Source organism: Dicentrarchus labrax, unplaced genomic scaffold (genome assembly GCF_905237075.1).
Source record: "Dicentrarchus labrax unplaced genomic scaffold, dlabrax2021, whole genome shotgun sequence".
Classification (NCBI taxonomy): Eukaryota; Metazoa; Chordata; class Actinopteri; family Moronidae; genus Dicentrarchus; species Dicentrarchus labrax.
Window position 1 is genome coordinate 24,896,208 of NW_026136711.1, and position 25,816 is coordinate 24,922,023.

Below are 25,816 nucleotides of genomic sequence, written 5' to 3' on the forward strand. Positions count from 1 at the left end.
ATTGTGAGGCTGTTCTTCAGTAATTACACATAATTCTTTAAAACAAACCTTACTCACCATGAGAGCTTGCCTCTCCTGGCGGATCTTCTTCAGCGCCGCCTCTGCATCTGCCTCCATCATGTAAGCCATGGGAGAGAGAAACCCAGGGCTATTAGCTGGCTGGCCGAATGGCGGAATCGCTGTGATGCCATCAAGTCCTAAACCAGACTGGTTGAAGATAGGAAATCCATTGTATAAGGAACCTGGAAACACAGGAGCTCCGGCACCGCTGAAGACTGGGTGGTGGTGAAGGGATAGATGTGAAGTTGGACTTGGCCTCTTAAGCTGCTGGTTCCCGAGCTCTCTCCTCTCTCCTCTGGCTGAGTTGCCGTTTACAGTTTTGTTTCTCCCCTCCTGGTCTGAGAGCTGCTTGGGCAGGGAGAGATCCAGGGGTTCGCTCTGTGACCAGGGGCTGCCAGTCTGGTTCTGAGGGGAGGGGAGTTCGGGAGGACAGCTGGTGAGGTCAAGGCAGACTGGTGAACCGAAACCTGAAGAGGGAACTCTCCTTCTGGCTCGAGGTGATGACAGCTCTGGGGAGCGGTTGATTTGTTGGCTTGGACTTCCCTTTTCCTGGCCGGACCAGTACGCTCGTGAGGACAGGGCATCATGGTGTGGCTGTGGGGGAGAGTGCATTGCAACCAAAAGTTGCTGCGATACAGAGAACCAGCTGGGATTCTGTAAGGGTGATTTGCTTCCAGAGAGGCCATTGGTTACTTCGCTCTGTTTGCTGTTCTCCGGTTGGAGGGAAGATCTCGGGAAGAATAAAGGTGACGAGGGGTGGTCTTTGCCGCGAAGACCCTCGGGCACCTCCACTGCATCTCGGTTCATCTTACAGAGGTAGCGCTCGTGCTGCAGGAGCACCGCCACATTGGGGAAAAGCTGGGAGCACCAGCGGCATGTCACTCCAAGGACACCTCTCTCTCCCTCACCTGATCTCGCTGCCTCTCTTCTCCTGTCAGGCGACACCTTCCTGTCGGGCCCTCCTCCGTTGTAAATCACCCTCCTTTCCTCCACTGCAGCTCCTCCTCCTCCTTCTCTGTCCATCTCCTCGTCTTTCTTCACCTCCCTGTGAAGCATCTCCTGTAGCATCTGCTCAAACTTTGTCCCAGAGTGCAGATAAGGCAGCAGAGTGGTCCCTTTTAGTATACTGGTCCTCAGGGAGAGCTCTGCCGAGGGGTCCCAAAGCCGAGCCAGGTCTGAAGCTCTGGCGAAGCCTGTGGGATTGTGGTTGGGGTCCTGCAGTGAAAGCTGGTGAGGATCCTCTGTTACTCGACCCAGAGGCCTGGTATTATCTTGGGTCTGTGAAGTCATCGGAGAGCCCTTGTCGTTACTGTTTCTCCCCCCGCCTGCAGAGGGAGATGTTGGAAATGAGTGGTGGTATGTGCTTTGAGTATGTCCATTAAAAGCCCCGCTGGCTCCTCCTGTGCTTCCCCCTCCATTCCCTCCACCACTCAGGCACTTTTTGCTGCTTAAGTGGGAGCTGTAGGAGCCCGAGTGAGAGAAACGTTTCTTGCAGTTGGAGCACTCATAAGGTTTTTCACCTAAAGGATGACACACAGACAGGATGTATTCGTCAAAAGTTGCTGAGAGTTGGTTGAAAATCCCCTCAACTTGGGTGTGATTGTTTCACAATTTTCATAACTCACTTGCCTTGTCACAAATTATTTTTACTTGTTTTCTGTCAACACATCAAATTAAGTATAATTTCATACCATATAAATGGTGCAATAAGTAAGGGTTACGGATATAGAGGAAACAATAGCAAATTGATGGGTGAGTACATCTGTTTTGATGTTATTTTGTCTCACCGCTGTGGATGCGGAGATGCTCTTTGAGGTGGTGTTTGTACTTGAACGCTTTCCCACACTGCAGACATTTGAACTTCCTGGTCTCCATGGCTTGATCCAAAGCACACTAGGACAATAGGACATTGTTATTAGTTTTATAATTTTATATAGGGACAAATCTCGGGGTGTGAAGATGTAAGATTATATCTTTATATTATAATAAATATCCTTGTAGCACAAAATAAGCATATCATACAATATACTTTTGTTTTGGCCTCATTGCAGTGAACGTTTCTCCTGCTGTCTGTGTGTTTCTCACCTTCTCCTGCATTTGGTTGTGAAGTGCCAGATGCCGCTCCATCTGTGCCCTATGGGTGGCAGTGTATCCACAGAGCGGACATGCCATATGGGCCCCCTCCCTCTCCTGGCAGTACTTGATGTGGTCCCTAAAAGAAGCTCCTCGCTGATACATCCTGTGGCAGAATGGACAGGCCTGATGGGTCCTTCCTGCATCTGGAGTCCACAAAGAGATGACATTTTAAATAGACTGTTTTTTTTGTACAAATTCATCAAATATAGCCATCCATCCAATCAGTCTTCCATTCATTTTATAAACTGCTTATCCTGTTTAAGGTTTAAGATCGCCAGCATATCACACACATATAAGGCGGCACCCACATTCACTCACATTCCTTAAATACTAAACATTCGTACTACTTAAATATAGCTGCCGTAAACTTTATTCATAAAGAAGATCCTCTGGGAACAATGCTTAGACCCTATATTAAAGCTCTTTTGAGAATTATATTTACATTTAAGTTCTGCCTATTATCACACGTTGCCTATTGAACTGGATGAATGAAGTCATACGCCACCCAAACAGCACCTGTGCTCATGCAACACGTTGTACAGAAAAAAAGACATGTATGGCCTCAGACTCAGAGTAAAATTTAAGTAAAACTCAAATAGTCTTAGTTCACTATTTATAGCTACAGACAAAAAAGCAAAATTTCCTAAAAATACTGGAACATGAGCATGTTGTTTAGTAATTGTATTTGTGTCGTAGGAGTTGTATTTTATATGAACTATTGCCTGAACCTAATGTTTTTATTGTTATTCCTCTACGTTTATACCATGAAATTTAATTTGTCAAACCCTGAAGATGAACAGTCAGTAGTGAACAATTAGTGGTTGATAAGCTGATATGATCCCCCTACAATTTCTAAGAATAACGTTGGCAAACAACAATCTGATATGTGCTGTATCACTGCTATTTACTATCAGCCTCCAGAACTAACACAACACAACTCACTGTCAGGAGTTTAGTATCATTGCAGCCATCATTGTTATCCTACCTGATCCCTCAGGTGAACGGTGCTGAGCTCCTGGCGACCAAATGGCAGGTGGCAGCTCATCGTGCCTGCCGCCCGGGTGGTACGCAACTGCTGTGCCATTGTGGTTCAGATGGTCCAAGAGACTGGCTGAGGTAGAAGTCTTCCTCAGGTGGGCCAGAAATTCATAGTGGGCCAGGTCCTCGAAGGCATTCTGGGAGTCTGAGTTCTTACCTGAGGTCAGAGACAAAGTTACAGAGGAATTGAAATATCCATAAAAGGAAATATGATTATTTTTAGCAGGATCTTACATTTTTATACATAATTCTGATACTTGGACACATTCAGCCTTCTTAGTGACATTTGCGGGGAGATATGATTATATGATATTTAATGAGTAAAGTCTTACTGAATTAAAAATCCTACTAGAGAAGTCAGCATAAAAGCAGTTAAGAAGAAGGGCCACAAACTGCACAAAAGAGCATAAACAATCTCATGTTATTGTGCAGATTAATATATGCCGTTCCTTTGTGACCTCCCCTAGAACTGGTTTGTCTAATAGCATTTTTAAAGGTGGTCAGTACTCTTGTCAGTGGGTGCACAATTACTGATGTTACACTTTCATGTACTATGTGTAAAATCACATTCTTGAAACAAGGTTTTGCTCTCTGGCTTTGTGTGAATGTACATGCTTTGTTCATAAATCCATGTGTGTAAATGTGTGTGCAGAGGAAGTGGGAATAAACTGATAAAGTGACACTGTGCAGCTGAATCTAATGGAACCAAATTGTTTACTTGAAGACTGACAGATAAAACAATACATTCAGGGAACTAGTTGGCCAGATATGAAACTAGATTTGAAGAATTCTTTCTTGTTCGTGCCCTTGAGTGCATTGACAGGCAGGCAGCGAGAGAAAGCCATGAGAAGAAGAGAGGGCGCCTCCTATCACGAATCAAGTCAGCTTGCAGCGACTTTGAGGAAGATTTTTCAAATGTTTGCAGATGTTGGCATATTTTGAGCTGTTTTTTATGTGGTGAAGGGAAGAGCCTGTGCGGTTCAGTGTTGTAAAAACTCAGCTTTGCCTTCATCAGGCAAGCCCAAATCACACGAGGCGAGGGAGCTAAGTGATTGTTAGTAGGCAAGCCGCGTGAGCCTTTGATCTCTCCTAAATAAAAGGGAAAGCCTCACGTCGCGCAGTGCTGATTTCAGTACCGTAACGTCACCTCTTTGATGCATGGAAATATTGTGACATTGTGTGGGATGAGTTCTTTTGTCATGCTTTCAGAAGGCTGCCTTTTCAAAGAGAAGAGTGAAAAAAAGGAACAGCTTGTAGGGAAGGCATGGTTTCACAAGGAGCTGATATGAAGGTGTATCTAGAGGGCTCTGAGAAGCATCATGAGACTGAGTCTTGCATCAGAAAAACACTGTAAACTTGTTTACACGTACAGTACGGCCCTACACAGCAGTCTCATGCCATGTATATATTACATTTTACATAGCTTTGCTACTTTCTTGGCCAGGCCTTGATTTGTCAGAAAGAAATGCAAGGGTATTTTATAGTTCAAAAAAATTACGTCTTATCTTAAAATAACAAAAGATTTACAGGTTTTGTAACAAACTAGTGCTATACATTAATTTATTATTAATTTATAACTTACAGTACATCCTCAATGGTTCCTGATCTCCCTCCCTGTCAGCGGCAGACGCGATGGCGGCGTCCTCCGCGGCCTCGACCTCTGGCTCCACCTGCCCCCAATAGTTCCTGCTGCCGGGGCTAAGGCTGTGCGGCCGCGTGGAGCGAGCAGGGCTGCCAGGCTCCTCTGTCCCCTCACTAGGCGTCAGGCTTGTCTTGTCCAGGCTCTCCTGGCAGTCCTGGGGCTCCAGGCTCCACAGGCCAACCTCATCCTCCCCCTCAGATCCCAGTGAACTCACTTGCTCAGCATCCACTGTGAGGATAGCAAAAGAAACAACAAAATTTAAGAGGGACACAGAAGAGTCCGGCTCAGGCTGACGGGTGTCGTTTAAATGCCATGTAGCAAACAGACAGTATGCTCATTAGGGATGTATGATTTTTCAACACTATATTGTATTTTTAAACATGTTAAAAATCAAAGCATGAACATGTGTCCTTAATCTATATGGAATGAGATGCCAATATTTATTTTGTGGGGTTTAAACAGACAGTATATTTATTATTTTTATATTTGATTCAAATTGCAATAGACATGTGTTTCTTATCATTTCAGATGGCAAGTAGGTGGTTGAGCTGTAGATTATGATCAAAACAAACCAGACACAATGCATGTGCATGCACATCATTTTAAAGAATATGTCAGGAACTGAAACAGAAGGGGGGAAAACCCAACCAGAAATTCAAAAACTGTTTTGTAAATGTATATCTTAAATGTTTATTAAAGTCAAAAGAACAACTATGTTATTACTTGTTTTACTTTTTATATTCATTTTTAATTCAGTTTTGCTCCGCTGTGAGCAATACAAATGAAACTGTCTTCATGTGAAGTTGTTAAATGTGTTCCTTATCACAAAATGTTCTAACATGAATGATAAACTTATCAAAACAAAGTTACAAAGTGCTTAAAGAGATAAAAATGAAATAATACCAAAATGAATGATAAAATATAAGTGCAAACTTAAAAAAAAGACAATAAAGACAAGAAATAAAATAAAAAAACAATAAAAGGAACAGCTGAGATCAAATCCGGATATGCTTTCCGATAAAAGTACATTTTTATTAGAGACTTAAGACAAGGCACTGACTCAGACAGCCTAATTTCCTCAGGCAGGTCATTCCAGAGCCTCGGGGCCCTGATGGCAAAACCTTTTAGTTTTCAACCTGGACTCCAGAAGAGACAAAAGACCACTGCTCGAGAATCTCAAACTATGCAAAGGTTCATAAGAGATTAAAAAAATATAATCTGGAGCCAGGCCATGAAGAGCCAGAAATAAACAGGGAGCCAAACCAGGTGTGATCATACCTCTTGGTTCTGGTTAAAAATCTAGCAGCTGAGTTCTGCACAGTCTGTAGTCATTTTAAAGTTACATGACTACATGGCTTTGTGCGGTATGATGTGCAGATTATCTGTGGATTATTATCAATACAAGCAGACACAGCATGCAACACACATTTGTGCAAAGCAGATCCAGAACTTTAAAGGACGGAGCCCAACTACCATATTTCTCCACAATATAAAACTTCAGACACAGAAATATAAAGTATTAATAGTCATTTCTCATTAATTTCAGTGTGATTTCTAAAGAGATGGTTTTACTCTGACGGTACTGAGAGTGAAATGTGGCTTTCATTTTAAAACTGAAAATGAATAAAAAATGGACAAAATAATATTAAAAAATATATGCATTTAATTAAGGTCGTGACAAAAAAAGACTTTTATTGACTTGGTGACTAAACTTCAATCCAATAAATGACAGCTTGTTTTAATGTTGGTATTACCCGTGTAATTAGAACATTTAATGTTTGACATTTTCAGAATTAAATTCTTCATTTTTTGTTTGTATCACATGTAAATTGTTATTTTGAACTAAAACAGTTATATAGTGTAATTACTGTAGAAAAATCTGATTTTATGTCTAAATTCATATTTTTTTAGCACACGTACAGAATGTGACTCGTGATGTGGCAGGGATATAGTGCATCTGTAAGACGAAAAGATAAATAACATATTGTAATTTAAAAGTGTACCCTCGGTGCCCAGGCTGCAGCAAAACTGGGAAGGCGCATTACATTTTCCCATGGCAAAGACAATAAATGACAATCACAAACACATGCCTGGGATTTCAGCTGTAGGCTCTTATTTCCAAGGCTTTTTTTGAGGACTCTCTGTTTTCCTCTCACTGATTGGCAATATCTAATCACAACCAAGTAATGACCATTTAAGAACACAAATAGACTGCTTGCCAGTACCTTTGAAATATCATCAGAAAAAGACAAACCACTTTCGAAGAGGGGTAGGGGGCATGAACTGTGCCAACATACAGAGGACCAATTCTGTGTTATTGTGAAAATGAGGTTTCTGATCACTATCTGATGAAGTTTGCAGTGCAACACTGTCATGCTTCTTATTAGTTTTGAATAAATTGTCCTCTTTGGCCTTCAGAGTCTTGGGCCTCTTTTCATCAGATCAGAGTGAAAATAATGTTTCGCAGCTCATTACATTTCACCAAACACAAACAAAGTTTATTCATTAAACTGTCAAAACAACTCTCAGTCACTCTCGAAAGATTTTAATTTCTGTTTGAGCCGTTCCAAATACACCCTTACTGGCTGGTAGGCATAATAATTGATGAGTACTTTGCTCCTCAACACATTCAGTTACACCCCACAGCTCAGTGACAAAGCCAAAAGACTGCGCAATGCAGGAGACATTTTAGCAAATCTACCTTGTCAACTTTACATCTACACACACGCACACAGATAACACACACACTCACTCTGTTACTGGAAGAGCAAAAGGGAGGCCAGTGCTGCTGGTGGTGGAGGGGGGGGGGGGGTTGGCCCGCAATCACAAACATGCTTAAAACACTTGCGTGCTTGTGCAATTTACACACATTCCTCTAATGAGTATATTTGCTAATCTTAAAATGTAACACCTACATGTGTATCTGTATGTATCATCAAATTGTGTGTCCTGCCCCAGCTCCATTATACCCCTGTGAAAATGTAAAACAGTGATTCACCCGAGGCTAGTCACCCATGAGCCTCTGCTCCATGCAGTGCACACGGGGAGGAATGACTCGCTCTTATGGGGGGTGAAATTGGTCATCAAATGTGCTTCCCTACACCAGACAGCTATGAAGTTATATGATGTAGTTGAGGTCGACCTATCAGCCCTACAGCAGTTTCCTGGGATGTTAGGACATACCGCTGGGCCCAAAAAGAGCAAAATCTGGTCCGGATTAGCATCAAATTGGCTCTAATTTTCCCTCCCATGACATTGAGTGACACTGAGCCTATATGTGCTGTCATTAAAGCGGCACCGCGCTGGGATGGCTTTCATTATCGGGCCCGTTGATTTATTTATTTGGATAGCGATTGCATCCTTCAAATAGGTCTTTTTTTTGTTAGAGGAGGACAGCTAAATCTTTGAACAGCGCAGGAGGTTTGGGATTGCCTGCAAGTGCAGATTGTGTGTCAAGGTACAAAAGACTTTAAGAGAGATGAATTCATGCAATGTGAATGAGTTTTAAGAATGTGTAATTTGTTGGAATATACTTAACACAAAATAACAGCACAGCACTGTAGAAAACGGTCCAATGCTATTGTGCATGCACTGTAGAGTGTGTGGGAAGAACATGACTCATATCCAGACAGAGCTAACCGAACTGTGCTGCATCATGCTTGACAATGTCGATCACTTGGGCTTCTGGGGACTCTTTCTCTTACTTTCTGAGGGTTTGACAACAACAGTGTGTTCAGATCAAACACTGCAGCACTATTTTAATCTGTCTGTCGCTTTCCCTCCGTGACAGTGAGGGAAAGCGACATATCTGACAGAATGACGGTCTGAAACCAAAAAAATGATGACCTGCAGTAGTTCTTTTATTACGTACATAGTAAGTTTTCCAAAGACAGACAGAGGCCGAATATATTCATAAGCAGACGTGTGTGTGACATGGAAACACTGAATTTTTACACAGCCACATTAAAATGTAAACCACACCAAAGATTTTTTTTTAAAGTTACATAAGATAAGAAAAACAATCATCTCAACATGTCCTTTGCACTGCCTCACAACAGCACAGAGATAGTTTCATTTAATGCTGCACTGTTTATATCCCAGAGGGCATCTACTGTACAGAAAACACGCTAAACTGCAGTTTATTTTACGATGCACACATGTGATCTGGTACTAACTTAGTAATTATGTGGCTAAATGGTAAGCACGCAATAATTACCTAGAAATTACCTTGTTTGTTTCTTTTGGTTTTAAACGGTAACAAACAAGGCCAGGCCCAATTTACCGCACAATGTAACTGTTACCGTTCTGTTGATTTTTACAATTCAAGATTGTTACATAAAAGCCAGAATAACAGTAATATATGTTCAAATTAATTCTATTTAATAGATTTTCATTTCTCACATGAGAGAACAGCTACCCAAAAAAATTACTTTTCAAATATAAGTTTTCAAGACATTTTTGGTAACTAGCAGAAATACATTTTGAACACCCAAACTGAGCACAAAAAGAAGTATTTCTGGTGCACATGTGTTATAAATACTGAATACTGAGTTAAATGTGTCAGAAAAGTAGTTTTTATGATATACCCAAATTTTGATCTATTAAACCCACACCATATGTACACCATTAAAATTACCTTTAAATATATGTACAAGTGAAATCAAATCAAGTATAGTGCATATTTTAGTTTAGTTTTAGATTTATTTATTTTCTAATCCCTTTTAAAATGTTTATATCAAGTCACTTAATATCAATCAAGAGTTCTCCAACAACCCAGAATAAATTAACTCCTTGTCACTCTTCTTATGACATAATGTGCTCATGCCAAGTAACATCTAATTTCATATAGTCCAAAATGTAGCTAGTACAACTGTCAGAAACAAGTTCACTGAAGCATACATAACAACTGACTGATACATCATATTTTTGTAAGAGACTGCTTTTGATATCAAAAATACATTTTAAATATATTTTCAAAATCATTTTGTTTTAGTTAAAGTATGAAATAATGCTTCTTCCATGCTGTTAAAACTCTGATGGTTTCACACTTGTCAAAAGAGCAACACTTGCTATTTTGAACTCAATAAATTACCACATGAGGGTCACCGACGCCCACACACTAAACAAAAAAAGCAAACGCAGGAAGATTGTCATTTTACAGTACCTATGAGAGCAGTTCAGAAGCAAAGTATATCCGTATTCATTTGCAGGGCGCACTCATGTTGACAGCGATGGCCTCTCTTAGAATATATCGCAGAAATCAAACATGCCATTAAAACAATTTCTCACTGTGGCAGCTCTTCTATTCATACCTGCTGTCTGACATTCGCATGATGAGTCAGGGGAGGACCGCAACCAAGAACAAACACCTCCCACCTGATCTCCTTCAACTAGTAACTCACACTCTCTGTCTGCCTCTCAGTGGTGTTTCTTCCTGACTATGGCACCTTGGCCTGCTCTGGTTTGGTTTGGTTTAACCTGCCCTGACAACACTGAGGGAGAGAAAAAAAACACACTGATGTACCTGCATTAACCCATGCAACAAATGCACAATGAACACACTCATTCGCTGGGAAAAAAAACAAAAACAAAACTGTTCTTGATACAAGAAATTCTAATTTCAAAATGTTGTAATTTTGTAAGATCATAGCGGAGTGTATGATTCCAATAATATCCCAAACTGAATTTGATTTACTTAACAGAAAATTTGGTGCTGAGTTTTCCACTTGGTGGCTTGCCTCCTTTTGGAATGCAACTCTTAATTTCAATTTATCGAAATGTTTTACAGATTATATCATGAATGCTGACAGCAAATTGAGGATTAAATGCTCTAAATTACATGTTAACCAATAAGAATGGTGGTAATGTGATGTTTTGCTGCACTTTTATTGCATTTCTGTGGCCAGAGAAGAGGAAGTGCAAACATTCTTGTCTAATGATGGTGAAAATAACCACAAACACATTGATATGAAAGTCTAAGTCACACAGTCAAGTTTAGTTAAATTGATTACAGTCATTTCTTAGCTGGTTGGCAGCGAGCCACAAAAAAAAAGCCTGCAAATGGCTGCTGGCGAGAATAAATGAGACTGAAACTGAGACACTGTGATGGGGATTGTAAAGGTCATATTAGTGTGATGGAGGAGATGCTAAAATGTGATGTGTGTATGTGGTGCAGTATGTGATTTTGCATTCTTGCAATGTGTTTGGTGTACAGTGCTGTGGTGTTGTTTGCTAGAGAAAGGGGGTGACAAGAGTGAGGCAGAGGTACAGAAACGCCGGTGCATTAAGAATACTGCACAGAGCATAGACTGCACTGAGAGTGCAAGTGATGGAGAAAGAGAGCAATAAAACACAGAGGAGTGAGGAATTAAAGAAGAAAAAGTGAGAAAGAGACAGAAAGCAACAGTGTCAAACTGTCCCTGACACAAATCCTCCAACTGATGTCGAACTGTGAAAAACACACTACAGAGGGAAATTCCCTGAACACACACACACACACACACACACACACACACACACACACATAGGCACACAGACACACACAAACACACACAGACAAACTAGGGTATAGAGAAATACAGAAAAACAAACAAACACAACTTGCGCTGTGGGCAGAAATGGGGAGCAAAACTGGCCTGCTGCTGCAGAGGACTAGAGCATGATCAAACACCGCAAAGAAAAATACATGACAATAACTCTGAGTGTGTGTATGTATATGTGTATCTATGTGTGTGTGTGCGCGATACTCCATGAATATCTGAACTGCAGGCAGAGATAGAAGAGTTAAAGCCCATGTGGTGTCACAGCAGCAAAGTCACAGCTATGTGCCTTTAGATGTCCCGCTCATTAGGAGACACCACCCTGTCAGAGCATTTAAACCACCACCACAGAATGTGCAGCCGAGGGGCAACATCTGCCCTTTGAAAGACGCAGAGGCGCACAGAACAGTCAGATCAAGAAATAAACACCACGCTAATTTCCTGATATTGATTAAGGCTCTGCAAAGACAGAAGCACAATTGCAGCGTAATTCTGCACACTAAGCAGTGGTCTTTAGATTAACAACAAACACCGTATTGAAACTATTTTGCCTTTGTTCAGTGTGGCTTTTAATGATTCTGTTCAATTAGGGCCCTTGTGACACAAAAACAGAATCCCTTTTGGCCTTTTATTAGCTTCAAAGCCACTGAGCCATTCACTGATACCACTCACAAAGTTGATTTGTCAACGAGTTGCACTTTTAGTGTGACTGTGCGCTGGTGTTAGTTTCATTATTCACATGAGTTCTCAGTACGATTTCAGAGGAGCCTTTGCGAATCAAAGCACAGCCCCCAAGACACGGCCTGTAACACACTGTGGTGTTGTGTACGGCTGCTATGGCTGCCTTGAAAGGGCCGAGGCATTTGAAAATCGATTGAGATCAGTAGCACTGATCTGTTATTCTCTATCTACTTGTCACATCACTGCACCAAACACTGAACCACATCTGCTTAGTGGAAAACTGTTCTCGTGTGACTTCAAAAGATCAACAGATGAAACCAACAGCAAATAAACAGAATTAATGTACAGCAAAACCACCAAACAAATAGTCAAGAAAGCCGTAACTTACTGTACAGTCCGTTTGCTGCAGGGCAAGCTAATCTACCTCAGATGAAACTGAGAGGATAATGACTTTGCTGCTATTGTCTCAGTGTTTCACCTTCAATCCTAGACAGTTTTTTTCTTTTTTACATCTGATAGGTCTTATCTCCTCCTACACATATTTGCACTTTACTCATGCGTACTGCACATCTTTCATCGTTCTCCAAATACAGAAAACTATTCGTGAATTCACTTTTTCTAATGGTTTCCTCGCCAAACGTGGGCATTCTAACAATGTGTATTGTGTTGAGATAAAAAAACAACATAGAACAAAGATGACAATCAAGCAGCATTTTCTGTGCTACACTTGTTAATGCATTTCAGAGAAAGACAGAGAAATAAAAAGGTGTAGTGAGAGTGAACATGGGAAGGAAAGGGGTCCCAAATAACTTGTGGCCTAGACCAGTAATCACACCACAAAGGTGCGTATACGTGCTAGAGAAACAGTGAGCAAACTGTGACTCATGTGGCAGTACAGTCCGCTGAACTGCAGATACAGACACACATGGAGAGGCGGTGTGAAGAAGAAGGAGAAACACACTCACAGGGTATACTTTCATCCCCTCTTGTAGATTCCCACCCGAGCTATGTATTCTTAGATTGTGGTGAGTCCTCTAGACATCCATGATATATTTTTGTAGCCTATAATGATGTTAACTTTCACCAAGTTGACAGATGCCTCCACACGAACTTCAAAATTAATAGCTTTACATTTTTTCACAGGTAGAGTTTAAAGAGGCAATGATATTCCTTGCTAGATAATTAGCTTATCATTCAGTCTACCATTGTAATAAGTGTTATCTTCTACAATGGAAAATGCTGCCTCTTTATATAGGGTATGCTTTTGTAACATGCAGCCTCTTGGCTATAGGAGGTGCAAAGATGACCCAAAACAAAGAACAGAGGGTTAAAACACCTCAGTCTCATTTCTTATGTGTTCTTCTCCCTGCTTGTTTTACAACAAATGCTGAAAACACAGAAAAGAATAGCAGAAAAATGAAAAGTGCTGCCTCACTGTACCTGTCTGCTGTGTGGTGTACTGCAGTTTTCCCATTAAGAATCAAACTACTAAAACAATAGACTTACTGCCTATTTGATCCAAGACAGTTTGCTGCTTAACAAACGGAGTCATCATTTTGTGAGCTCAAAAAAATGCAGCAATCAGATTTTCTCTTTGCAGAAATGACACAAGGTGTGAGTAAAGAGGTGTGCAATGAGCTTTTGTGGTTGCCTGTGTTCTTCCTTTGGAGGTTTCCTGTATGCTACTGCCTACATGTTTGCCACTATGTTTACCTGTCCTATAGACCACCACAGTGACATTTTGCGAAAAAAAAATTACCTTGTTTGACACTGGCCTTTACCTTCAAAGTGGACACGTGTGGCTTTTTTGCTTCAGTGCCATTTTTTTTTACTTTGTGGGAAGCTTTTAAAAGTTTGGTACAGACAAAAGAAGTTTATTTTTTCCTAATTAATTTCCCTCTTCTCTTGTAAGTATAAAGCAAGTATATATAAAAATAAAACTACATTTTTGTTGGATTCTCAAAACTATAGCAAAATACAAAACCTTTTATGAATTTTAAAGAGTTCTTCTCTCAGCAAACTAACATTCAGAACATTCACATGATTCACTACAATGATGGCGACTTACAGCCTCCAATCTTATTCAATGTCGTTCTCGCTTCCTCATTACACATCTGTAATAAACTCACACAGCAATACAATTTCCACTGATCTATCAAAGTTAAAAAAAGAAAAACTGGCATTCTGTACTTCCCTAGTATGTCATGATGAATCGTGCTATTTGACTCACTTACTGTGTCAGTGACTCACCAGCAATGACAAATTGACTTAATCATTGTATCTATACTGTGCATAAGGGCTCGTACATATTGAATAAAGTCACCATGTTTGACTTCTGTGTGTCGGTGCCACCGTGCCCTGTGTGTGCATCTGCTGCACTGGAAGCAGCACTGATGTTGGTGAGAAAGGTTAGCTGGGTTAGAAGAACACGTTATTTCGAGTTGGCCCATGCGGGTTTCCGTGTAGCGAGGGATCTGTGCTGGAATGCAGTAACGGTCACATAGGGACCCACGCACTCACCACACTGTGAATCAAAACCCAAACTCCACTTCATTAGGCTCCTGTCATTGCAAAGACTCTCACACAACTCTATAAATACTCCTGTCTCCCCCCTCCAAATTTGTTTTCCCTCTTTTTTCTTTACACATGAAAATGCTCAGGGACTGTTCCAGCTTTCTGATGTGGCTCTTTATTTTGTACGTTGGCGCAAGAAACCACACAATAGTGGCTCCTTTTGAATATTAAAACATTCTCTGACGGAGCACAAAGGTTCTGAAGTTTTTTAATAGGGGTGCACGCTAAATAAAACTTCTCTTTGAGCTTAACAGCTATACAATGTGGGATTTGGTTAGTTCAACTCAAGCTGTAACTTTCAGTTACTTACTACGGGAGATTTGTTTTGAGGGTGAAACAAATATGCCTGGTATCCCACTGACCTTGTCTACTTCAAACAGCTGTATATAAGATCTGTTAGAGGTGTTTTGCAAGATGTGGTGTACTTGAAAATGAGAATTTACAGCATTAAAGCCCAAAATGTCTTCATCTAACCACTAAAAGCTGATTTAAAACACAAGATACAAGAACTCTGAGGACCCCACATTAGGATATAAAAGATCAGAGCGGACCATGTGAAGGTATTCACTACGCATGTAGTCACAGCAACATCAATTCAACTTTTATTACAGCTCTTACTGCAGCTACAACTGACAATAATAATAGTCTTGCCCTATTATTTCTCCATACTTTCAAGAAAAAAATAAAGACAGACGTGGGGATGCCCTGATATATATATTGAGCAACGAAAGACAAAAACAGACCTCTGCTGGGCTCATTCAGTAAAATTAGAAAGTATAGGATGTAACTGTATCTAAATGCTTTTTTTGTAATGAAAAAAGTTGCAGACTGTATGAGACCTGGCAGTCAGTTCCTGCCTGGTTAACATACAGACGGGGCGCCATCCTCTGGTATATATGGACATTACATCCTCCAGCCGAGAGATGATGATACACCGAAACATTTCGAGTGACCACATGTGACCTCCATGGCTTTGAAACATAGAAGACATGCCTTTCTAATGTGTCATTCACTCCTTTTATTTTCTTTGTCTTCCTCACATGTCGGCAAACACCATCTATTCTCTTCTCTCTGCTTTCTGTCGTCACTTTTTCTGCCCTTATGCATGCACATACAAAGAAATACAGGCAGCAAAAAAGAGGAACACACACACAGTATTAAACTGGTCTTTTTGTGGTTATGCAGTTCTGATTAGAAAGACGTATGAGTCATATTGCGTATTAATTTACACACATCCGTATGTTTGTTAGTTACAGCTTGATGGACTGTTTGTGTGTGAGGGAGAGAGAATGTGTGTGCTGTGCATGTGAAGCCTGAACCAACGCCTTGAAAAAGAAACTAATTAAAGTCATGGAGAAAAATGCAAAGGCAGCAGAACCGCACAAGTGAGTGTGTGCATGTCATTACTGACCTGGCCCAGTTGAAGAAAAAAACATAACGGCAAGAAGAGAGAGAAAGAAAGAGAGCGAGAGAGAGAGAATAAAAACCTCAACCAGCGAAATAATGTATATAAAAAAGACTCAACAAGAAGAAAGGTTTAAAAAGCAAACTTCGGGAGTTTAAGAGGATCTTTGATGTGTATCAGAAGAGGAAAGCAGCCTTGCGACTGGGACGACAGTAATTTTAAGTCGAAGCAGAAGGCTGGCTGGCTGGCTGACTGGCTGCCTGGCTGACTGACTGTGGGCTTTGATGGCGCTGGCTGTTTGAAGTGGTTTTCGGGGGATGGGAGCAGCGTGTGGTGTCAGTGGGACAGGGGAGGCGCTCAGTGAGAGAGAGGGGGGGGGGGGCATGATGGCGACCGTACAGGGTTTGGGGAACCCGGGGCTGGGAGGAGTAGAGGATGGATAGATGGAAGGAGAGGGGATGAAAGCAGGAGAAGGACTGGATAAAAAATGGAAAAAGAGTGAAAGGGATAAGGAGGTGGAGGAGTTAATATACACGGAAGAGGAGATAAAGAAAAATCTAAAGGATGATAAAGAAAGCGAAAGAGTAAAAGAAAGAGAGACTCACATGAAAGAAAGCAACAGATGATGGCAAGAAAAAGCTGAAAATCCGAGGAGGGGAGGAAAAAAAAGAAGTGACAATGAAGTCAATTAAGTCAAACTTCCAGATCTGTGGCTGACATTTAGAGCCCCGTCCCTATATCAGGCCTGGACACATTCACACCTACCTATTACTTGTATCGTTTAGATGACGTTACCTCCCTCTGATATGCTGCCAGGCTGCATTATGACTTACTTCCCCTTCCATCCCTCCTACAATGCTGGACACATGCACTGTATAATCATAACTGTACTGTTTCCCTGAGGTACAAAAGTCGACCACACAGCCAAAAAGGAAAAATAAATCGATTCTGTACAACTTCAGAATGTTTTTTGATCTTCTTGCCTAGTCATTTTCCTTTATTAGAGACTGACCTTTTTATTAAACCTTCCCCGGTTTTGTTATTTTGCAATAGGAACAAAAAACATGATAACCTGTCACATACCATGAGAAATTCTTTAAAAAAGATGAGATATGACTATTTACTAGATTGTTACACAGTGATAAAAGACGGAGTGGACCAATGCATACTGATTTGCATTTGCGTTGCTTCCTTTCTTGCACAAATTGCTTCCTGTGTTCCTTATCATACCTGAGCTATCAAAGATTAATTTGAATGATCTAATACTGCACGCAGCTGCTAGCAAACATCAACATTGTTGCTTTGTCTTAGGTAAGAGTTGGGGTTTGACTTGTGGGTTTTGTGTTTATTATTACTAAAAGGCAGAAACCATTTCAAAAATGGCCTTCTTGTTACTTTGCAAAAACTCTCACATATTCACTCGTTGATCTCTGTGATGTTGGAGAGTATTTCTTTGGAGGTATCTTTTTTGTAACAGCAAAAATATTCAATGCATCATAACTGAATGATTGGCTGACTGACTGAATGAATGAATGAACACATTCATGCATCTGCAGAGGCAGTGCCTTCACTACTTATCTGGTGGAGGAAATGAAGTGTAAATGTGCAAAAATGAAATGTTGCCAGTAAAATAAACATATAGATAGAGAATGATGGAGAAAGGGAGTCAGAAAGATAGTATGATAGTCTGTGTAAAATTTAAGACCTAAAGCCTTGACTGTTACAGGTGGGCCTAAAAATCAGTCAAGCATGTTTGCGCCATGATGGAATGTGTTTACTCCCTCCCAGGTAACTGTGTGTATGTGCAGTATCTGTTTGTGTGTGTGTGTGTGTGTGTGTGTGTGTGTGTGTGTGTGTGTGTGTGTGTGTGTGTGTGTGTGTGTGTGCAGTATCTATGTGTGCAGGACAGAGAGTGGGATGTTCAGGTCAGATGAAGGTGGTGGTGCCAGGTGATGCAGGTACAGGGAGAGAGAGGGGAAGAGGGGGGAGTTGGCTGGCTGATCTCTCCCATGCCTTTTCTTGCTGTCAGTCCAAGTTTTACTTTTTTTTCTCACCTGGGCTGATAGGAGCACCAACCCTTGTTTGCAGAGAGAATTTATGGTGGTTGTGTGGACAGGACAGCCTGCCTTTATATGATCAGGGAGATGACAATTTCTACAGAAATACTGCGGGTCTGTCTACACGCTGTCTACACCATGGTTGCGACCCCAACATTACAGAACAGGTAATGCTTATAGGCTAGGTTAAGATTATAAATTTTGCATTAAAGTGACGTTTTATCTTTATTTGTCAGACATTTGTTGGATGAGCCAAACAGAGACATTGCGGTCTGGTTTAGAGTTTAGAGCTGATTACTTGATCAACAGAAAAGGAATAGACAACATAATGGATACATTACTAATCCTCTAAGGCAAAAATGCAAGCCTGGTTCCAGCTGCTCAAATGTGAAGATTTGCTCCTTTTCTCTGTTTTATATCACTGTAAATGGAAAATCTTTGGGTTCTGGACTGTTAGAGGACAAGTGTGTAAGATTCAGTTGTGTCTAGAGGTGCGAGTTACGGAGGCCGTGAAACACAAAAGGCTTTATCTAGAGCCAGTGTTTTGTTTGTCTGTTCTGGGCTACTGTAGAAACATGGCGGTTCAACATGGCCGCTCACTCTGCAATTAAAAAGGCTCATTCTAAGGTAACAAATTCCTATTCAGGTGATTATACACTAATGAAAATATACCTATGAATATTCTATTACATTTCTGCAGATAGATCCTCCAGTATACCACACACTGGACCTTTTATTGGACAAAACTAGAAGTCTGAACTCAACTCTGGGAACTTGTAACAGATATTTTTCAGTATTTTCTGATGACTGTAGACTCCCAACTGTTAATTCATTTAGAGCATGTTTCATCTATCTAGAGTTACTAGATAGACGCTCTTGTCCTGAGAAACAAGATCCCTTTGACGTCATCAGAAAGTAAATGCATTGCACATCTAAACATTTGAATTGATTACACAACCTTGCAATTTTGTGCAAACACTGCACCTTTTCCATAAATTTGATCAATCAGCATAGTTTCCTGCGCAAAACACTGAGCCATACATCACCAAACTCACTTTTTGTTTCCAGTTGTGAAGACGCATACCATGCAGGCATGTGCAGTGTGAACGTCTCACATGGATCTTGTCCAAACAGTGCAATTTTATTCTCTATGATACAAGACTTTAAATGAATAACAAAAAACGAATCGCAACCATTTTTGCTATTTTCACGTTCTCCCAAAAACGTATGTCGCAATGTTTTAGAAAAGCCCGCATGAAACCAGGCACTTTAGGCTGCAACACTCCCAAAAAGTGAAATCCTGGCAGGACTGGTAAGCGGAAGACTTGAAAACATTAAAGCAATAAAAAAACTTCATCTCAGAGAGAGAGATACCAAGAATGAAATGTATATTAAGTAAAAGAAGAAACAGAGTGTTAAACTGATTACAAAAACATTGCAAAAGTTGGTTAGGGTTTCTGGCCTCAGAGGAGATCAAGGCAGATCTTAAAAAATTGCCACCCCACTCCTGTTGGTTGCTGATACACACCACAATCAAACTGTTCCTCTTTCACCCTGCTGCTCTACTATGTCAAGTTCCGTCACTGGCTAATACTGGCACACTCTCAGCCAGCTGAGTGGGTCTGCCTGCCTGCTCTCCTCTCTCTCCCTGTCTCTTTTTCTTTCTCTCCTCTCTCTCTCTCTCTGCCACCCATCTGGGCCTTGTAATACATGACAGCTGAAGCAGGGTTTCCAAATTTAATTTGAGGTGTGATAAAACAGCACATATCTATAAATTGTGTGCAGAGAGCATGCCTATGTGGATCGGTTTAACCTCTTTCTTCTGTCAAACATGTGCAGCATATCAAACGCATAATACCCAGGCTGTCTGCACAAAAGGAAGATCCACAAATAGACTTAATGGTGAGGAGTCATGCCAAAGCAGTGACAAAGAATGTAATAATAACACTGCAAATGGAAAATGTCAAGAATGAAAAGGGATCAATTTGCAACAAACTGTACAGTATGTAAACCTTGTCTATCAGATAAAACGCCTTTGATGTGAAAATAGAAATGCCAATATATGAGTGAGAAACCACAAAAACTACAGTTAGTGTTAAATGTGTGAAAAGTGCATACCCAGACACCTAGAGTACACACACACACACACACACACACACACACACACACACACATGCATACACACCTCATGAGCTCTGTGGCTATTAGCGCTATCTTACAGTTTAGGGGAGTGTGATCCTTAGACATACTTTCAGCTCTTAAGTTTCTAAAGTCATGTGTTCACCATGGTGCTATTCAAGTCAATTTAGGTCTTCCTGATAGTGATTGTTTGAATAAAAGATTAATTGTTAGCAGAGTTAAAAAAAAACGAATTACTATTATTACTATATTTTGTTTTAATGTGCAAAAGAGGAAGTTTTGTTGTAACAAAGAGATCTTACAGCAAACAGTCATGTGCAGGAGCTAATATGGCGGAAAACCCCTCTGCATGTATTAATCCCGCAATGGCACTGCAAAACTTTCCAAATAATTCCTCCTGGAGTGGATCAACAGCGTGGCAGCCACGCGGCAAGAACGTACAGTAAGACATGGGACTACTTTGGCTACATCTGAAGCATCAGAATGAGCAATAATCGAATAAACATGTGAAAAATACCAGAGGGACTCAATCAAGGGATTCCCCATTACTGCTGTGCAGATATGGCACCAAGCACATCGAGCTAGGATGGGAGAAATCTGTGACACTTGGAGCTGTGGGAATGTTGAGGAGCAAATGAGGAAACATTTAAATATTCCCACATTCTGTCGCCTGTCCTGTCTCTTCTGTCTCTATCCCTCACGCCCCTTCGTGTGTTGTCTTCTCACGCCGAAGAGCTGTTTTCGCTGTCTCCAGCCCTGTCAACCCCATCAGTTCCCCACCTCTGTCATCCTCCTCTCTTTTCTTCCTCCTCTGTCCCTCCCACCCGCTGGTTCTGACGCCTGAGTTGAGCCCCTTGAAGAGTCCTGGTAATAAACTGTGGTGCCTGGGCTCTTCATTGCTGTCTCGCTCTCCCCACCCCTCATCCCAGAGCGCCGATACATCTGCCGTTAAAGTAGGCCCGGTCCAAAAGGCCCGGCCCCTCCACTCTGTACAGTACAAGCGCGTCAGTCTTTAACGTTCAAATGTTTTCCCCCTATTCTCTCTCTTTCTCTTTTTCCCTCTTTTTTTTGCTGCTCGGGTCCTTTGTGTACAGTGTGCTATGCTCACTGTGGCAGCACTGTGCCAGAAAAACCCACACAAACACACACACACACTTATGCACACACATACACAGTCACAGACACACAGCTGGGGCCCAGCTGCATACAAAGACTGGGGTTTGGAAATCAATGAAGGAGAAAGAAGAAAAGGGGAAAGGAGTTTAAATAAATTGGCACTTGAAAAAAGAAGAAAAACGAGAAAGAGGGAGCGAGGGAAACAGGGAGAGAGAAAGCTTTCTCTTAAAAAAGCACATCAACTCAACAACAGAGTGAGGTTTTTCATGTACTAACAAAACATAACGCACAAGACAACGAAACTAAATATGTTTGTGAGGGTGCTCATGAAATGCAACACTACATTTGATTCAAGAGCGAGGGTTTGAATGAGTCTGATCAGTTGTGCGGATGTCATTCTGGCGAAGATGCCTGCTGAGTTTGAGGGCAGAGGGAAGTCCGTACATAACACAGCCAGAAGACTTTAAATAAATCATGTTTTTTTTCAACTGCAATCTAAACGGTGCTGTCTGTGCTAAAAGGCTAACTAAGTACTGCACCAGCAAGGTGGTTTTGCATTTTGCATTAAGTTAGAGAATGGATATTAAAAGGTTGCTTCATTAAAGATGTTGTCCAAAAACTGAAATAAACCTTTTGATTATTTTCTTAAACTTCTTTAAAAATGTGAAAATGTTTCAGTGTGAAAAATAATCATGGGATACTTCTTTGTTGTTTTTCTTCAAACATCATCCAGTAATTTAAAGACATTTTTAAGTATAGTCAAAAAACACCTTTGATGATTAATATAAATGGAATTCATTTTACCATTATCTCTACTGTGGTGTCAGAAATCATTGGTTTAACTGACTGAAGGGGGGATTGAACCACTGGCTATAGTGCTTGGCTAATTAATTCACTCGCTTTGAAACTCAAATCTCTCACTTACGGCCAGTAAATACAGGTCATCATTTCAAATGAATATGTTAACTTTCTTTGTCCCAGGACTGTTTTCAATCTGCCAGGAATGAAGAGTAGTAATTTCGTCACGTTGCTCAGGATTGGTGAACATTGACAGTTTTATTGGGGGAGACAGAGACATAATCAATAGGCGCCTTGGAGAGAGAAGAAAAGTCAGCCTATGTTCTTTCTCTTTCTTCTGGTTTGGAAAAGATCCCCAAATTGCTGTCTTATGAGTTAGGCCTGCCAAATTCATTTGGTTTTATCAAGGACCTTTAACTCCCGGCTCACACAGCCCAGCACATTCCGAATCCTACACAGAGCTTAAATACACAACTTTCTACACTGACACGAGGATGTAAACGCAGCAAGCACTCACTCTTGGAGACCTTTCTCAAACACGGATGCATGGGTGACATACACATATGCTATATATAACCATGCCATCAGCGTAGGCGTGCATGAAGATTCACTAGCAATTCGTAGTGCAATTAGGTTAAAAGCCACGTTTCTGTCCTAACTGATAATATATCGTAGAATATATTAAAGATAACAGGCAATCGACATGACGTTTACAGTTTTCAGATAATCAGCTAAATATCAATAAATATATATTTTCTTTACACTCTTAACTTAAACCTTTAAAATGCTTCACTGGTAAAACTTTCTGGAAAGTAACCAGAGGTGATGTTTATCTTATCTCTGAGGTCACTGCAGGAATAAAAGGAACTGGACTTTTTTTTCTGGTATTCTGATGAAGTGACAGGTCCTTGTCAGTAAGTGTGCCTTTTTTGCTGATAGCTTTCACGGTAGTGTGATGGTGATGATTTGTGAAATAGAGTACAGTTGGTCGACAAACTGCTCCGTGACAGTCAAAGGTGAGAGAGAGTGTGTGTGTGTGTGTGTGTGTGTGTGTGTGTGTGTGTGTGTGTTTTTTGTGTGTGTTTGTGTGTGTACACATGCACACACAAGTACCCGTTATCGCTAAGCAGCCAGAGGGGATCTCACCCTGGTGACACTCCTGCTCAGCTTCACACCTCTCTGAATAAAATGAGGAAACACTTACAGCAAACTAATAAACCATACAAGTAAACAGACTCCTTATAGCAAATAGATTTAGGACAGTTGTGTGTCAGATCAGAGGCAAACAAGCACGCAGCGTGGTTTGCAACGGACCTCGAGAGAGTTAAGAATAAAGCCAGCAATGTTTGTCTGTGTGTGTGTTTTTGAAGACAAAATATCCTCTCAGTGATAGCAGGATGACAAAAAACCTTTGTGGCCAACTTAATCCTGTGTTTTTTCTGGGTTCACGGCTATGTTTGGGGTATTGGTTAGGTTTGTTTAGGATATCTCATGGCTTTCCCTGCGTAACCCAGCAACTTTGCATTAAATACAGAGCCAGCAGCAGAACAGTGGCTGGAACACAATTAGTTAAAAAAAAAAAGAAAATAGAATAAGATTTATTTAGGCTTCGGGGTTTAATGGTTAGGTTTAAGTTTTGGTTATTTAGAAATGGATTCAAGTTAAATTTATGCTTAAAGACGCATTCAATGTTGTTGTTTGTTTTGGTTCAGGGAAACAGGGTTTGATTCCTACATAAATGTTCTCAATAGCAGGATGGAAGAACACATGTTTATATGTGTATCCATGAACAGGTGTGTGTATCTTTGCCTCTGTTTGTGAGTTCAGAGCCACAAACAAACAGACATGATGCCTGAAGAACAAAGTTTCTAAATTCAACATATTGTCTAGAAGTTCCTCTGAGCACTGTGGTAGGGAGCAACAACTGACATCATCTAAAGCTTTAGGTCAGTGAAGCTTTCCACTAATTCTTGATATGGTGATTGATAGGAATGTAAGAATTACAGAAAGATGCAAAGGTGCAGCAGAATTAGTTCCACATGAACACGCTAGGCTACTTTAAATAAATGCATTTTATTATAAAACATTTATATTTGATAGAAAAACGATTTAGCCAAAATTTGTTACACATTTATATTTTTTGACTTTATCATCTGTGTGTATTGTATTATGCAAATGATACAAAAATGTAACAAAAAAAGGTTATCAAATGTATGACATTGTAGTTCAAGAAACGCTTTAGAAGATTAGAGAAAAATCCAACCTATGATATTTTTCTTTTAGATTTTTCTTTTATAACTCCTGATGCACTTTCTACTTGGACAATATTGAAGAATGCCAAAAAGCTCCAAAACTTGATGTAAAATGTCAAATCACTATGAATACCAGGGCACAGAATATAGATAATAAGGGAACAAGATCCTAAAAAAGTTTCAGTCTCAGAGCAGGTTAAGCTTTGAGCGTCAACAGCAACAAAACTAAAGCCTACATATAGGAGAAAGTCGAAGCACAGTACAGTAAGAGTAGACTGTGAGAAGCCTTTTATGTTTGACCAAAAATATTTAACAAAATCAAAGTCTGATTCTGACTTCACTGGAAGGTTTGAGACAGATTTGATTCACCATTGATCTATTAAATAACTCCCTTTCTTATATAAAACATACAAGGGTCAAGAGCATTCACAAAACGCGTGCAGCCACAGGTTGTGAGCTTTTCTTGCAGATTACATCGCACCTTTAAGTGCACGGCTTTACCCAGGTATGTGTACAGGTAGAATAATCCCAGTGGCCAAAGTTAACTGCTCATCCCTGAAATTTATACAGCAATGCAATCACAAGCCATTAACGCAAAAAAAAAAAAAAAAAAACACTCACACATGTCTGTGATATGAATGTAGGCGAAGTGGCGCGCAGCAAATTGCTCCAACAAAGATAATGTTTAAAGTTCTTCTACAAACTGCAGGAGGAATAAACACGGATTGCACGAGAGCTCCTGTCCGCTGCAGCAACATCTGCCTGCATCATTTACCAACTTGCCAAAAAAAAAAAACTTTTCAGCGCTGCACGTTTTCTTACCTCGATTCCTCCTGGGGTTGGCTTGTTTCCTTCGTTTGCCCCTACTTTCTTCTGTCATCATCACGCTCTTTATTTTGATTCACCAAAAAAAAAAAAAGTTGTCCAGGGGAGCGGTGCGAGTGGTGTGTTTGTCCTGAGTGCCTGTCGGAGAATGAATGGTGATGAGGCATCGCCTTCGGTCACAGCGGGAGACTCAGACCTTGATGGGACTCCAAGCTGAGGCGACGAGCCGTGAGGAGGAGTGATGTCAGCAGCAGAGGTTGGCCCCTGAGGTCAGTGTTGGCATCGTAGACGCACACCTCTCCTCATTTACACCGTAAATCGGTGTTAGTAAGACCTGCTCACAACAGCACCGACAGATATATAAACACACCGCTATACTTTTGACAACAATATTGTCCCGAATTCGCCGCCCTGCACCTCCTTCTCAAGAGAGCGGCGACGCATCCGCATGTTCTGGGTTTGTCCATCTGAAACTTGGGGATACGCTGCGCTACTTCTCCTCCATGTAACACCTAAAAGCCGGGTGAATTTAACCTATTGTTTCTGGGTAATTA

The 25,816-nt window shown here is 40.8% G+C and overlaps 1 protein-coding gene across 1 annotated transcript in view; it reads right to left on the minus strand.

The window, feature by feature from the left end:
- The window catches only part of LOC127372240 (zinc finger E-box-binding homeobox 2), a 28,928-nt gene extending 3,447 nt beyond the window's left edge, over window positions 1-25,481 (minus strand). Inside the window, exons 1-6 of the mRNA XM_051415766.1 lie at window positions 25,260-25,481; window positions 4,817-5,104; window positions 3,182-3,391; window positions 2,146-2,339; window positions 1,848-1,953; window positions 58-1,580 (exon numbers count right to left, since the gene is read on the minus strand). Of these exons, the coding sequence (XP_051271726.1) occupies window positions 58-1,580; window positions 1,848-1,953; window positions 2,146-2,339; window positions 3,182-3,391; window positions 4,817-5,104; window positions 25,260-25,320 (2,382 nt within the window). The 5' untranslated portion in view covers window positions 25,321-25,481. The remainder of the gene's footprint in view (window positions 1-57; window positions 1,581-1,847; window positions 1,954-2,145; window positions 2,340-3,181; window positions 3,392-4,816; window positions 5,105-25,259) is intronic.
- Window positions 25,482-25,816: the final 335 nt, after the last annotated feature.